The sequence below is a fragment of the Silurus meridionalis genome, chromosome 15, assembly GCF_014805685.1.
Source record: "Silurus meridionalis isolate SWU-2019-XX chromosome 15, ASM1480568v1, whole genome shotgun sequence".
NCBI classification, from domain to species: Eukaryota; Metazoa; Chordata; class Actinopteri; order Siluriformes; family Siluridae; genus Silurus; species Silurus meridionalis.
The window spans coordinates 23,381,114-23,396,653 of NC_060898.1; the positions used below are offsets into that span (position 1 = coordinate 23,381,114).

Consider the following 15,540-nt stretch of genomic DNA (forward strand, 5'->3'; position numbering starts at 1 on the left):
AACTAGAAGACCCACTTTACTTCACTTCACTTGAATAAGGAGATCTCAGGTGGCCTGCTACAGAGCTCTGACCTCAACTCTTTTGAACACCTTTGAGATCAATTGGAACCAACAACATCACCTACATCAGTACCTGATTTTACTATTAACATTGGGGCTGAATGAATCTCCACAAACCTCCACAAACTCTAGTCGAACATCTACCCTGAAGATTGGAACTTCTTATAACAGTAAACTGGAACTAAACGTGAAATGGGACGTTAAAAAAGAAGACCACAGCAATCGTATGCTTAGGTGTCCACAAACCTTTCCCACATATAAATGTCATATAAAGTACACACTTTTCTGTCATGATAGTAGATTTAGAACATCAACGCTAACGTAAGTCATCATTTCAATGCAATAATGATAACGTGCTTTTTACAATTGCAAGAAAACATGGCGTCATTTACAGTCAGAACATAGTGAGGATCGACGGTTGTGGGATATTTTTTAACGAGTTCCAACGCGCCGATTTCTTTTTCAAAGCCTTGAGTTGTGAACTTTTGGAGCCCAGATTTGTAAACGTTCACCTTTTCGAATGGTAAAAAAAAAGATTACCTTTAAAAAGAAAGACAAATTAAACACCACACAAGTTCAAATTCGGGGTTAATTGGAAGTCATTTAATTGAAGATTTAATTAAAGACTACATTCAATTTTATTTATTTATAATTTGTAGCATTTCAGTAAATGAAAGCAAGCAGAAATAGGAAATGATATATATATACGTATATCACCGGTGTCACTTCCTTTGCTTTTTATGATTGTGGGTTGAGCTTCTCTGAAGCATTTAACTGACACATTTTTTTTTTTTTACCACAAATGAGCAAACGTAATATCAGCAGAGAAGAGAGAAGATTCTCCTGCACTGGAACTCACATTCAAACCAGCTTTATTTCAGCCACGAAGTAAAGCACGTCAGTCTCAGGGGTAAGGGTCCGCTCTTAGGGTGGAATATTTTATTTATTTATTTAATGGTTAATTTATACATTTTTAAGTTATTTTCCCCAGAAATAATCCTCTAAATAAATATATGACATTTTATAACTTTCAAATTTGATGCAGATCCTTTCACAACTCTAATAACAATAATAACAATAGCATTATATTTATAATTTTTTTAAATAATTTTTGAGATTATGCAAGACACCAATTATTTTCTAAAAAATTATATAAAGAAAAAGGGGATTGTTTTCTAGGATGTTCAATGTTCACTGTTGGTCCCCTAATTGTAAATTATATACTTTTAATTTTAAGTTCCTCCAGATTTTTTTCTTCCTCGAGTCAAAATGGATCTCCAGATATCTAAAATAACACAAAAAAATCTGTACTTAATAAAATAAATATCTTTGTCAAGAATTTCCACTGCATCAGACTGACCGGATTGTTGTTGAAGAATTAGTGATGGTCAAATTTTATTCACTAGTGTCAGAATGGTAAAAAAAAAAAAAAAACAGACCTTCAATAAATTTTCATAGACTGATATTATGCAATAACAATTGAGTAGAAGAAGATTGTAATGTTCTCTTATGACCCCATTTCCAAATCAAGCAACCACAGGAGGTTGTGTGCTCTGGTCTTGGAACCGCTGCTCTAACCAATGTTAAAAAATGCATACAAGTGGAAGCACTGCTACGGTGCACTTAAAAAAAAAGAATTGACGAGATGTGATGATGGGAAAATGCTGTCCTGTGCATAAATTAGAACCAGGAATAAGTGAACTTCTTACTTCTTCTCCAACAGGCATGATGTCTCTGGGGCTCAGCAGCAACATCAGCAACAATGATACCTGTGAGATCCAGGATGGAGTCCTGTCCCTCTACCTGCCCATCAGTTATGCCATCATTTGCTGTTTCGGGCTCCTCAGCAACACCATCAGCGTCTTTGTTTTCTTCATACGACGCCACGAGGACAGCTCCACGGCTGTGTATATGCGTCATCTGACGCTCGCTGACTCGCTCCTGGTCCTGTGTTTGCCCCTGAGGGTCTTCTATCATTACAAACAAGGTCCTTATTTCCTGTGCAAATTAGTGGGCGTGTTCTTCTACATCAACATGTACGCCAGCATCTCCTTCCTCAGCCTGATCAGCTTGGACCGCTACCTGAAGATCATCAAGCCGGTTTGGGTCTTCCGTGTGCAAAAGGTGCTGTGGAGCCGCATCGCCTGCTACATCATCTGGGCGGCTCTTTTTACAGTGACCACTCTGTTTTTTGTCAATAACAAGCACAATAATCCGTGCGACAAGATCTGCTTCCATTTCCACAAAAAGGGGCTGCTACCAGGGAGCATCAACCTGGCCGTGGTGGTGCTCTTTGGGGGCTTGTGCCTGGTTTTCATTGTTTCCTACGTGAAGATCGCGCTGAAACTCAGAACCGTAGAGATGGGGAAAGGTGATCCGAACGGAGAAAATCGCAAAAAACATCTGATCCTGAAAACGTTCCTGGTGCCTGTGATATTCACACTCTGCTTTCTACCGTACCATTTGGTCAGAGTGCCTTACGTCCTGGCCCAGATGGATGTGATTAAGGAGGTGGAAAACAAGCAGATGTTGCACACCTGGAATGAAAACACACTGCTTCTGTCTGCACTCAACAGCTGCCTGGATCCTATCATTTATTACTTTTTGTCCAGCATATACAGGAAGACGATCCTATGTGCCATCCAGGGCAAATTTAAAACCATGTACGACTTAAACAGAAGACGAATTAGTATTAATCGATCGATCACAGAAATTTAGCACAAAACAAGGACTTATTATTTACAGCACTCAAAATCAAGTGCGTTGTTTTTTTAGAGACACAGGCATGTTTCTTTTGTTTCTATGCAGCAAACTCAGTAATGTAGATATGAAGATTTACTTTGACCAAACAAATCTATAAATGTCCAGATTATTTTCATTGAGGACTTTAAAACTCGCCAAAGATGTTCTTCACTAGTTGGAGATTGTGATCCAGTTCATCTCAGAGCAGTTCAGTAGGATTGAGGTGCAGTGACTGTGTAGGTGGTTCCATGATAGATATCACTCCAGACGCCTGTCTGCTCTCTAAATAACACTTACAGAACTCAGACGTGCGCTTCGGATCATCGTCTTGTTGTACGGTGAAGTCGCTGCTCCAGAACAACCCCAAACCATTAAGCTTCCACCTCCATGTGTGAATGTGGTGGTGAAGGAGTCTGATCACATCTTCTCTTCCTTTATCCAGGTTACACAAGATAGAGACAAAAATGTCCTCTTTGGACTCATCTTTTACATTCACTCTCCAATATTAGTCTGTTTTACTGAGATGTTGCATAGAAACAAAAAGGAACATTCAGGTGTCTCTTAAACACCTTCAAAGACTCTGCTTTTAAGTTCACATACTGTCAAGGTTTTTCTGCGCTACTGAATTGTAACATCGATGTTGTGTAAGAACATTCAATTGTAAATACTGATAAAGCTTTGAGAGGTAAATGCAGTGGTTTTTGAGACATATAGACATTTATTAATCATCCTCTTATGTTAAAACTTTCCCTGTGATTCACTTCTGACCTTCTATTTTCATCAAGGGTTAAAGGTGTGTATATGACATTAGTTTTCAAAGTTAAAGTTAATCATGCATCAGTGTGTTAATCATGTTGTGGTTTCCAAATATATTATGTAAAAGGTTGAAAGTGCTCAGAATTTTGATGCATTAACATTAAAAACCTCCTGTTACAGGGAAATTCCCACTGAACGCAACCTGTTTGATCTTTTTGCTGATTTTTTTGAGTGTTTTTTTGCTGTGGATAAAAAAGAGGTACAAAAGTTGTTTTTGACGTCGATTTCTGTCGAAAAGTGAACTCAAATGTATTTATAAATATTTTGTAATTGCACTTTTTATGATTTCTTTTTTTTGCTTCCTTTATCAAATGTTATAGTGAATAAAAAAGAAAAATTCTGAACAAAAGGTTGAATCCTGTTATTATTAGACATCTTTTTTAAACAGTTATAATGATGGTCTCTATAGACGATATACATTTTGGTGATACTTTAAATTAAGGTTTTCTTTAAAGTTAATTTAACGTCATTTAACTGCGTTAATTAAACATTCACATTAAATTATCAAACATGAAAACTTGAGAATTCTTCACTGATTAATTCATTAAGTAAGAATTGTTTAATAAATGTATATAATAATTTGAGGTCCATTAGAAACTGATTATTGCCATTTAATTTCATATTCGTTTTAGTGATTATTAGTTTTAGTGATTTATTGTTCTGATTTATAAAAAAAATTCATTCCCTCCTAATACGTAAACTATATTATTTTTATTTTTATTTTTACACAAATGTGTTGAATTTAAAATACTTAATTATTTTTTTCTGTGAACATCTCAAGAGAAAATGATAAAGGAGACTGATCTACGGTTGAAATCAGATAAACTGTGAACAGCTTCGCTCATTAGGGAACAGCGCAGTGGTGGGACTGCAGTTGTGGTACCTGTTTTATTGTTTCATTTATTTTTGTTGTATTTCCATATTTGCATTTTGATAAACCATGGATATAAAAAGCAAAGCACACATCACAATCAACAAAGAGATGACTTCAGAAAAGAAAAATCAAAGTACTGGAATGGTCCAGCCAGAGCCCAGCTCTCAATCCCATCCAAAATTTATGGAAATATTATGAAATTTATTTCATTGGATTGTTGTTTGTTGGAAGATCACATTAATGATGAAGTCTGACATTTACTGAGTGGCACTGAATGTCCATTTATTACAGATAAACGATGTTGATGTGCAGTGATGATCAGCTGTAGTCCTGAGTCAGTGTAGCAGACTGATGACATTAACTACAGTCCAAATCCATCATGAAAGCTTCAGTGTTACTCCGTAATTTCATAGATCTCCAGGCTGTAGATGTGAAACATCCCCAGCTGCACAGAGGCGATTTCAATCAAAGAGAACACAATCCAGAGGCAGACCAGGATGAAGCAAGCAGATCCAAGGAGAGGAGAGGAGCAGGAACAGTGGTCACTGGTACCTCAGGAGCATATTCAACTCGACCCATAGATAGATAGATAGATAGATAGATAGATAGATAGATAGATAGATAGATAGATAGAGAGAGAGAGAGAGAGAGAGAGAGAGAGAGAGAGAGAGCAAGAGAGAGAGAAGAAGGGTAAAGGGAAGAGACAGATATGGATTATTATCCTTATTGTTGTATAAAGGTTAAATACACTGAGCAGTTGGAGACTAAAAGAGATCCACATATTTATATAGTTATATTTATATTATATCCACATATTTAAATCTTTACAGTTGTGTTTCCAAATTTGCTGCTTTCATGATTGCTTTTGTGTTTTCATATTTTTTGTTCAGTGTCGAAATTTGCCATGTGTTTCCAAATTTGCTGTTATGTTTCCAAATTTACTGTAAAAATACAGCCTTCTGAATTTTTTTATATATATCTTACAATAGAAATATTCTTTTCACATCACAAACTCACGGCTTGCACTTACTTTAATTTTTGGAAATGTATTAGCATTTTATTAGCACTCATTGCAGTTCCCATCATTGACCACTAGTCAGTCATCACTATGGAGCAAAATTTATAATTGTATCAAACCATGACAAGTAGTATTTTAACCGAAATGAAAAGGTATAGAGTTGAGAATGTGTCATGGATATACTGTGTTAGTTTTAACATTCAAACATTGACTTCTTTAGTTTTAATGTTGGAACACATTTTGCAAGAAAATTGGTCAACTTTTTTGACTTTCCCTTTTTTATAAAGAATCTAAACTTTCACTTAAGAGTCATTTCTAAGAACTTCTCAAAACCTACACACTTTCCTGGGCTGTGCATCTGCATGTGAATAACTGAACCATGGTTATATCATTTACTCATTTACTACATTTTTTTCTCGAAACACACAAGCAAATAAAAATTTAATTAGCATAAAATGTATTATTTAGTATGTTGCTTCTCTAGTCCAGTCCAATTAACTCCATATTATATCACCTCCTCTCATTTCCTGCCTTCCTGCCCAGGCTTGAACCCCGCTGATGCTTTTTTTTTTCAGATATGCTGATGGGCTGTAAACATAAGGGAAACAGTAACTTGGTTATAAGTTAGATTTTAATCTTTTCTTATCAACAACAGCATTTCTGAATCACTAAGAGAATGCAAAGAAGTGCAACACAGTGTGGTTGGAACTGAAAGTTGAAAGTCAGATGAAGAAAAATTCCCTGTCTTTGAGCTTTGCTTACAATGTTTATATCAGACTACTTTTGCAAAAAGCATCAACAGCTTATACATTAAAACCGAAACAGAGACCCCTGATCATCTCAAAGATAAACTATGACAATTGCCTTAGACGTATTTGGATTAGGTAGGATGACTTTTTCTCTTCACTTGAATTAGTAGACCCAGACCTGTTCCACCATGAAGATGCCCCTGTGCACAAAGCCATCTCCATGAAGATCTGCTTTCCATGGGTTGAAAGTGTGTGGGAGATCTTCTGCTATAGAGCTCCAACCCTATTGAACACCTTTGGGATGAACACCTTTGTGGCTGAGTAAATCTCCACAAATCCCTACAAAATGGAGTGGGACATTTTTCCAGAAGAGTGGAGGGTATTATAACAGGAAATGGGGACTAAATATGAAATTGGATGTTCAAAAAACACATATATCATGGTTAGATGTATTGAACTCTGTGTTTAAGGCATTGGACTGTGGCTTGAAAGGTCAAGAGTTCAAATCCCAGCACCACCAAGCTGCCATTGCTGGAATATTGAGCACCACAGACGCATTATTTGCTTTGAGAATGTTGATGGAGAAGTATAGAGAAGGTCAGAAAGAGTTGCATTGTGTGTTTGTGAATTTAGGAAACGCGTATGACAGGGTGGAGAGAGGAGTTGTGGTAGTGTATGAGGGAGTCTGGGGTGAGACCTGAGATGTTGTATAGTTTAGAGACAGTGGAGTTGAGTAAAAGACAGGAGGTGGAGCTGGAGGTAGCACAGCTGAAGATGTTGAGATGTTTATTGGGAGTTTTGGATACAAGGTGAGGGAGGTGTGCAGAGGAGGGACATGGGGTATATCAGTAGGAGAATGCTGAGGATGGAGACACCAGGAAGGAGGAAAAGAGGAAGACCAAGGAGGAGGTTTATGGATGTGGTGAAGGAAGACGAGCAGGTAGTTGGTGTACAAGAGGCAGATGTAGAGGACAGGGGGGTGTGGAGATGGAGGATCCACTGTAGAAACCCCTAATGGGAGAAGCCGAAAGAAGAAGAAGATCTCTACTAAAAGTTACTGTATATTGTATTGATCACCACTGTAAGAGTAATATCTGTACATCAGAAATGTGTGTACACTACAATGACCTAGTTTCCCACCATGTGTTTTTTTTGGGTGCTACTTTCAGGTCTTTTGTGTGGTTTTAGTGACATAGTTTGTGGACACACCTGCTCTTTCGACCAACATTTGAACACTGCAGGACCGAGGACTGAACCTTCATGCATGTTAATAATTGAGTGCTTAAGTAATAATAGAAAAAGGAGCCAAAGAGAATGCACAAAGCACAACAGGAAACTTAGAGCATCAGAGGAAGTGGGTAATCATATGTGTGATGCGTTTCAGCACATCACTTCCTGGTCCGACACAATGTCTATGTGTTTCCCCTTATTCCAGTACACACTCAGGGTATTTTCCAAACGTCGTGTGTAGTAAGCAATATGTATTACTTGCATGTCTTACGCTTTCGGGAATAGATCAATATTTAGAATGATCAGAAGGACACAATGCATTGTATATTTAAAAACCGGGAACTTTTATTGAAAAATAACATTCATGGACAGAGATTTTTATAGATTTTCGTCTGGATATCAGACGAGCGCATTTTTATTCTTTGTTGCATCTTAAATTTGATGTAACTATATTTAATTATAATTTTTAGTGATAAAATACATTCTGCCACACAGTATACACTCTATAGACATCCATCTGCAGGAATTTCCCACCAGCCATTAGTGTAATCTTATCCTATCATGTGTTTTAACTGGTGGTTTGGACGATTTATCAGACGAGACAATCAATTTGTGAATCATTTTGAGTAATAAGGTTGAGTAATAAGGTAAAGACTTGATACTGGAGTAAAAAATTCGAAGTAGCCAGAAGAAAAATTTCTCAGGTAAGAGTCAATAAATCTGATGCTGCAAAACTCAACAGAAAAACCACATCTGTTAGACATCATCCAAACTTCATAAGGATCATTTTTTAAGGCTCATTTGTTTATTAAAACAAAACTGAGACAAATTAAAGAAAAACAAAAAGGCGAATCTCACCACACGTTTTAAGCTGCATCTGTTTTGTTATAAAGCAAAGTCAGTGCGTTTAAAACCAAATTATATAAACATCATTGGGTTTCTTTATAGCTTAAAAAAACACGTATAAAAAGCTTTCTTTGTGATGCATTATATTGCCAAAAGTATTGGGACCCCCGACTTTTCCACACGCACGTAATCCTTGCCTAAACTCTCATTACCTTAACATCATTATGGCCGAAAGAATCTCCACAAACACCAAAACACATCTTCAGAATAATCAGGTTTTCACAAACTTTTGGCGATATATTGCATATTCAGGTGATTTATTCAGGGACGGTGTCTTTTGGAGGGACGGCTTTATAGTTCACAGCTTGAGTCCTGTTAAAAAGAAAAATATTTTACTTTCTTGTACATTTCATTTCAGACATTTATCAATTTATTCTATGTAATAAAATGAGTAGAGAGTAACACGAATTCGACAAAGCCGAACATTATAACCCGAGAGTTTTTTCTTTAATAAAAATTAACAAATTTTACAAAAACAACCAAATTATTGATTACGAATATTCAATATTGAACGATTTTAATTGCTTATGTCAGATTTTTCCAGAGTCTTTCTGCTGAATCCAGATGTTTGTCAGTAATTTTAATATATTTTTTATTTGTATTTTTTAAAGATTTTTGAATGTCAATAAATGTATATATATTAAAAAGTGCAAAATAGATGCACGAGTGACTCTCAAAGTTTAATAAGCTTTATCGAAACATATTTGGTCATCATTTGGAAAATAGATGTATTTTTGTCAGTGGGAATCTCACTCGCTAGCTTTGGCTGCTTTGTATTTTTGCTTCTTCAGATGATGAGTGATGAACCACACCAGCAGCAGGATGAAAGCGAAACACAGCAGGGCTCCGATCACCGCGCCTATTATCACTGCATGGTTCATCTCTGAGCAACCGGATTGAAAAACAATAACAGCACTGTGATTTGTTGAAAAAAACACAGTGAAAAAAAAGAATTCGGATTTGCCGTGTTGGAGAAACGACATGTATTTATGAACCCACCTGAACTCAGTTCAATGGTGCAGATTTTGAAGCCCACAGCGTTGGAGGCGTTGCATTGATACGTTCCAAACTCGAACTGCGAAATGTTTTGGATGTACAGGACGCCAGAGTTCATGTCTAAAGCAAACAAAACCAAATCACAAAAAAACTGTCAGAAATATTCAAAAGATCTCCTGTAGACCTGAACATTCAAACAGTTCTTCAGTCACCCAATCAGGTATCAAGGCACAAAATCATGCAGGTTTCATATAATGTTCAAATGAAAAATCTCAGCATCTCCTGGTATTTTCAGTGGGATTACACAGCATGGTACGCATAAACACAAAAACAAGCAATGCTTTGAGAATGAGACAGAAGTGACTCTGTCTCATTCCACTTTTACCCACTTTTTACAACCGTGGTGATCAGAAAAGCATATCAGAGCGCAGAGAACATTAAACGCTGCTACATGATTGGCTAATTAGATAACCGAATAAACGAATGAATGTGCAGCTGTATAACGATGTTCTAGATAAACTGTGAATAAACTAAGTGTAAATTTTAATCAGTAATTACTATAAAAAAATAAACTACGCACGTTTACGCTAGCTAGCGACAAAACCTCAAATGAACTCTGATATTTCATGAAAGTAGACGAAAGCTCTTGACTCATTTATTCAATTTCAAATACATTTTCTAGAACGGTTTACTGAAAAATGTGTAATTTTTTATTCTTCAAGCTCATATTAAAGATCATATTAACAGTAGGAGACAAACTACATAATAAAGGCCTTCCAGCATGAACACATGTCTGCCTTTTCACTGCTCTGGAGATTCTCAGTTTCCTAGTGGTGAATCTCAGCATTGCAAGCGATAACCTTTGACCTTATTTGAATTTCTTTTATTATTATTTAAGCTATTTATATCAATTGTATATAATTTAACTTAAATAAGTTTATAGCCAGCTAGCTAGTTATGCTATTAATTATGTACTGCTCTATTTCAAAGTAGCTAACATTAGCCAGCTAGCATACCAATGCCAAAGGCAACACATTTTGGACTGAATAAATAAATGACTTCTGGTTGTACAGTTAGCGAAAAGGCAACTTTTTACTGGAAATTGTTTATTTAAATAAATTAATGGCTAAAGCATTGAAAAGGCAGCACACACACACACACACACACACACACACACACACACACACACACACACACACACAAAACTAAAACACAAACACACTTGTAACGCCAGTGACTTGTTGGCTCATCCCCTGCTTGAGTTTGGTCCAGGTGTACACAGGAGGAGGGCTGCCTTTCTCCGAGTGGCAGGTGAGAGTGACCAGGTGACCCGTCGCCACGTCTCCATGCTCACCACAGAACGGGTGTGACGGTTTCTCTTCAAGATGACAAACAAAATTTTTAAAGTTTTACAGTGAGAAAATTCAAGACCATCAGATGATACCTACACCAAAGGTCTTTCTGATAACTTACAGATAACTTACAATTAAACTAACGTATGGAATCTATCAGCATTTCAGACATGACTCAGACTCAGACTTTTGTTTTAAAACATAAGTGTAAAAATCACACATGTATTAATAATGGGTGATTTATGAACACTTTTTTTAGGCATGTTTATGAACCAGCACTGAAACCAGGGATGCTGTAAATGACAAAAAAGGAAATCCTTCAAGTGAAAAAAAAGAAATGCAATTTATTATATTGTACTACAACTAATAATTCAGTTCAGGTGTAACCCATAATGACTAATTAAAGTTAAAAAAATCACCCTGAAGTAAATTCAAATTTAAATTTTAATAACTTTTTCAAGTAAGTGAAAAAAAATCATCTAATCTAATGTAATATTTTGGAATAAAGGACCCAGAAGGCCAAAAAATAAATAGTGTGACATCTAGAGGTCAAAAACTGAAACTGCAATTTAAAAGCTAATAGAGGCCCATTGGGGTGCGACTCACGCTGCCCCACACTTGCTCTATAATCATTTTTGCTGGATGAGGGGCAACAAATAGGGCAAGGTAACAACTTTTAGACTAAATTGAGGTTGTTTAAATATACTTCATAATCAACACGTTGTATAACAAATCAGAAAGAATAAATCTAAAACATTTGTGATTCCTAAAAACCTCAAGGACATTATGCATAATGGGGGATTATGACACTGATAGAATCTAAATTCATTCACACGACGGAGACCTTGTGTACTAAAGGGATTAGTTAAAGAAGAACAACCCGTCTTTACTGTTGTCAGTTTATTTGTGCTAATATCAGGAATCTTTTGTTTCTTTTGAGATGTGGTTGGTTAAGGATATCAGCCCTTATGGAACCACAAAGCTGGACAAAGAAACATGTAAAAAGCTACTTGACTTTATGCCAGATGTTGATTTATATGTTGTTAAGATTGAACTGCCCATTATCTTTACCCTTTACCAAGTCAAGTCTGATAACCTCACATTTTTAAATAATATAAATGTAAAAATTTGATCTATTAAAATTTTTGAATAGGTTCAATAAAATACATGAGTATCAAGTTGCAAAATAAGTACAGATGAAGCGTTCGGTACCAAAGACATGGACCCTCATGCTAGCCTCAGTCGTGCCCTCGATGTCGGGGAGGTTACGGACTTCGCACGTGTAAGTCCCGGCGTCTGTGGTCTTCATGTTGCTGATGGAGATGGAGGCGTTCATGAAAGTACCCATTTTAGATAGGACGTTCAGTCTGTCTTTGAAATGTTGTCCAACCACATAAACTCCTGCCTGATAAAAGAACACCTACAAATAATAATAATAATAAAAACAATTAAAAAAGAACAATGAATGTGATTTACGTGGACAATCTGTCTATTATCATCTCTTTCTTAGTTTCTACTCTCCCTTTGATATCTATAATATGGCTACAATAAAAATCTGGGAAGATGTTCCACTAGATGTTGGAGTGTGATTGTGGAGATTTTATGGAGATTTATTCAGACACAAGGGTGTTAGTAAAGTCAGGTACTGATGTAGGTGAGAAGGTGAGGTGAGGAGGCCTGGTGTGCAGTCAGCGATCTTCCACTCCAACGCATGTAAAGAATATATTTACGGAGCTGGCTTTGTGCACTAGTGCATGAGAAGGGAATATTTTTTGCAACCACATTCAAAGATGCCTGATACAATTGTGTGCCTCCAACGTTGTGCTAATAGTTTGGGAAATAACCACAAATGGCTGGAAATTCCAGGGTTTCCGAAACTTTTGGGTATATAGTGTAGATATAGTGAATGTAGCATATACGTTATTATAGGAGCTTGTTACCTCACCTGTACCGGGTTCTCAGAGCCCCATGGGTAGAGAGTCCACTGGACCATTAGGTTGGTTAAGGGTTCATTGGTGTAAAAATTACAATCAAGTGTTGCAGATTGATCGATGGTCACGTTCAGAACCTTTGGAGAAACCTGCACCGTGATGGACACAGTGCCACCTAGAGTGCACAGAATGATTAAACAAAAATATATTTATTGAAAAAAAATATGGTAAATGACTTACAAAACATGTTTTCTATACTGCAGACCATAATGGAAAAAAAAATCATAATTTATAATCGCTAATTTAGGCTTTGAATAATGAGGGGTTTTGAAGGCCATTGTAAATCTTTTCTATTTTATATTTGGAGTAAAGTTAAATAAGTGAAGTAAGGTATTTCAAAACTATAAGCACATGGTTCATCTTCAATGCATTTTTCAAATCCTCTTCCTTACCCTTCGATTCCCTTTACATTCTAATTCAAACAATAAAAGCTCCTCCTCCTGGGATCTGCTCCAGGAAGATTTTTGAAAAATCATAAAGTCAGAAACCTCAAGCATAAAATCTCAAACATCGAGCTCAATCAATTCAAACCCCATGTGCATGAATTTGTTTGTTCCAAAACAAAAAACACAATTTTATTCACTTTTCTACACGTTGCATTTTAGTCGAACCTTCAAATCATCCAAGCCTTGAAAAAATACCGATCAATCAGGATCAAATGCGGCTCGCTGTGAAGAAACGTCGTGTGCAATGTTCCTTCTGCAACAGTACGAAAGCAGCACCTGCGATTTCCTGTAAAGTTTATTGACACCGCGTGTCTTTTTGTAATTGAAATGAAGAGAACAAAATGGCTGCTGCGGAGAAAGAAAGGGCGATGGCTGAGGGCTGAGGCTTACAGGTAGAAAACTGTAGCTCATATTCATCAATCAAACAAAATTTACTCTAAATTTTAAATTTGTTTAATATGAATTTTATTATATGTTAATGTTTCATTATGACTGAAGTACTGGCGATTTTTGTCCTGAAAAACAATCAGTCACCTTTAAAAACTTTTTGTAGCCCAGTTATAATCTTTATACTTTACAATATATGCATATTGTACATTAGATCAGATGAAAAGCAGAATATTTTAAAATCTATGCAATATTCTGTGTATTATATTTATATAGTGTATATCGATTAGCTAAATATATTAAAATACAGTTCAGGGTTACTATGGGTCTTATATATAATTACATAAATACATACATTAAAAACTAATAATAAAGCAAGAGAAATAGGATTAAAAATGCAAAACGATTATATTTCAATATGTTGGTGTAAAATGAAGGACATTTCCGTCCAGGCTTAACGTTCCTAACCTGGTTAGATCGGAGCAATAAAATTGATTTCATCTGATTGGAACTGATTTCACTTCTGTTAAATCCTTTAATAGAAATGTTTTCAAATTTATTTGTATTTAAATTAAAATCGTCCAATTTTCTCCACATCATCATCGTGTTGTTGGAATATTTCATACTTCAACCGCCAAAAAACAATAATCTGACAAACAAAATGGACTCACCCACAATACTTAACAACAATAAGACAGAGCCGAGAAGTGACATGTTGAGATGTTTTTCGAAGAGAAGTGATTACGAGCTCACAGCTTCCTCACTCCCTAACAATGATTTTTTTTTTTTGGAACCAAACTTATCTTCCCAAGCCCTGAAAGCCCACACCCTCAGAAACTTCCACGAACAAATCAACAGTTACTGTATGTGTGTTTGAGTTTGCTTTTCTGTTGCCTGTGCACGCCTGCTGATGTTTGCCCTGCTCGATTTTTCTACCTGACCAGCAAGAGAATGAAAATACCTTTCTGTAGAGTTTTATATTATTATTATTGTTTAAAAATGATTTACCCCATGTGACGTAGCAGACTAATGAGTGCACCAATGCCACATTTATACAAAATCTTCCTCGTGTTGACCTACTTTATATCGAAAGCCACCGATTTTTTGCTCATGAAGTCAAAATAAATACGATTTTAATTCTGAATCCTTCGAAAGGCAAAGATTTAAACCTCTCATTTACACTGTAAAAAAAAAGAAACACGTATCTAATTGTGTGAGTAATGACGCACACCCAAATACACTCATTCTAATGTGGCGAGAGCTGATTAAACACACACACACACACACACACACACACACACACACACACTATCGGTTAATGGTTAACTCAGATCGCTGAAGTGAATCTGAATGATTGTTCGCACCTGGACGTGGAAAAGTAAAATGTAATTTTTGTAATATTTAAAGTAGGAATACACGATCGTGCCGCATCCTCCTGTACACCGTACACACACTGTCTGCTTATCTCACCTTCCCAGTTTCTGTGAGAATTAATTATAGAAGTCTATCACTTCAAGGACATTGAGTGTGAATGACATTTACATTTACATTTGTGGCATTTGGCAGACGCCATCATATCCTGAGTGACTTACAAAGTGCTTTGAAGTCTCCATCAATAACTGCGTTCTAACACTGGTTCATTAGGACACAGATTAATTCCCTCCGTCTAAAACTCAAGGTTGCGTGCAGTGACCGAAGGTAAGATCAGAGAGTTCTCCATAGAGATCACAAGATCTTGACGTGAAGATGAATCACCTGGGATGAAATGCACTTCGGTTTTGCTGGGATTAAGCTTTAGATGATGAGCTGCCATCCACGATGAGATACGTAGCTGCCAGACATGCTGAGATCCGAGCAGAAACAAGAGAGTCTGTGGGGAAAAGGAGAGAATTAGTTCAGTGTCATTTGTAAAGATGTTTATTTATGAGCTGATGAAAATACATTGCTTTTTTGTAAATCTATCTCATATACAT

General features: G+C 36.3%; 2 protein-coding genes across 2 annotated transcripts; one reads left to right on the plus strand and one right to left on the minus strand.

Moving 5' to 3' along the window:
* The first annotated feature begins 877 nt into the window (after positions 1-877).
* On the plus strand, positions 878-3,044 carry gpr34l (G protein-coupled receptor 34 like). Its single transcript, XM_046868142.1, has 2 exons — positions 878-970; positions 1,784-3,044. The coding sequence occupies exon 2, from the start codon at positions 1,786-1,788 to the stop codon at positions 2,776-2,778; it is 993 nt and encodes a 330-aa protein (XP_046724098.1). The 5' UTR covers positions 878-970; positions 1,784-1,785; the 3' UTR covers positions 2,779-3,044.
* Positions 3,045-8,272: 5,228 nt separating this feature from the next.
* LOC124398201 (V-set and immunoglobulin domain-containing protein 1-like) lies at positions 8,273-14,350 on the minus strand. The gene is made up of 7 exons (XM_046868283.1): positions 14,239-14,350; positions 12,689-12,849; positions 11,956-12,163; positions 10,614-10,769; positions 9,395-9,511; positions 9,149-9,278; positions 8,273-8,707 (listed from the first exon to the last, which is right to left on the minus strand). Exons 1-7 carry the CDS (start codon positions 14,279-14,281, stop codon positions 8,653-8,655), a joined length of 870 nt encoding a protein of 289 aa, XP_046724239.1. The 5' UTR covers positions 14,282-14,350; the 3' UTR covers positions 8,273-8,652.
* Positions 14,351-15,540: the final 1,190 nt, after the last annotated feature.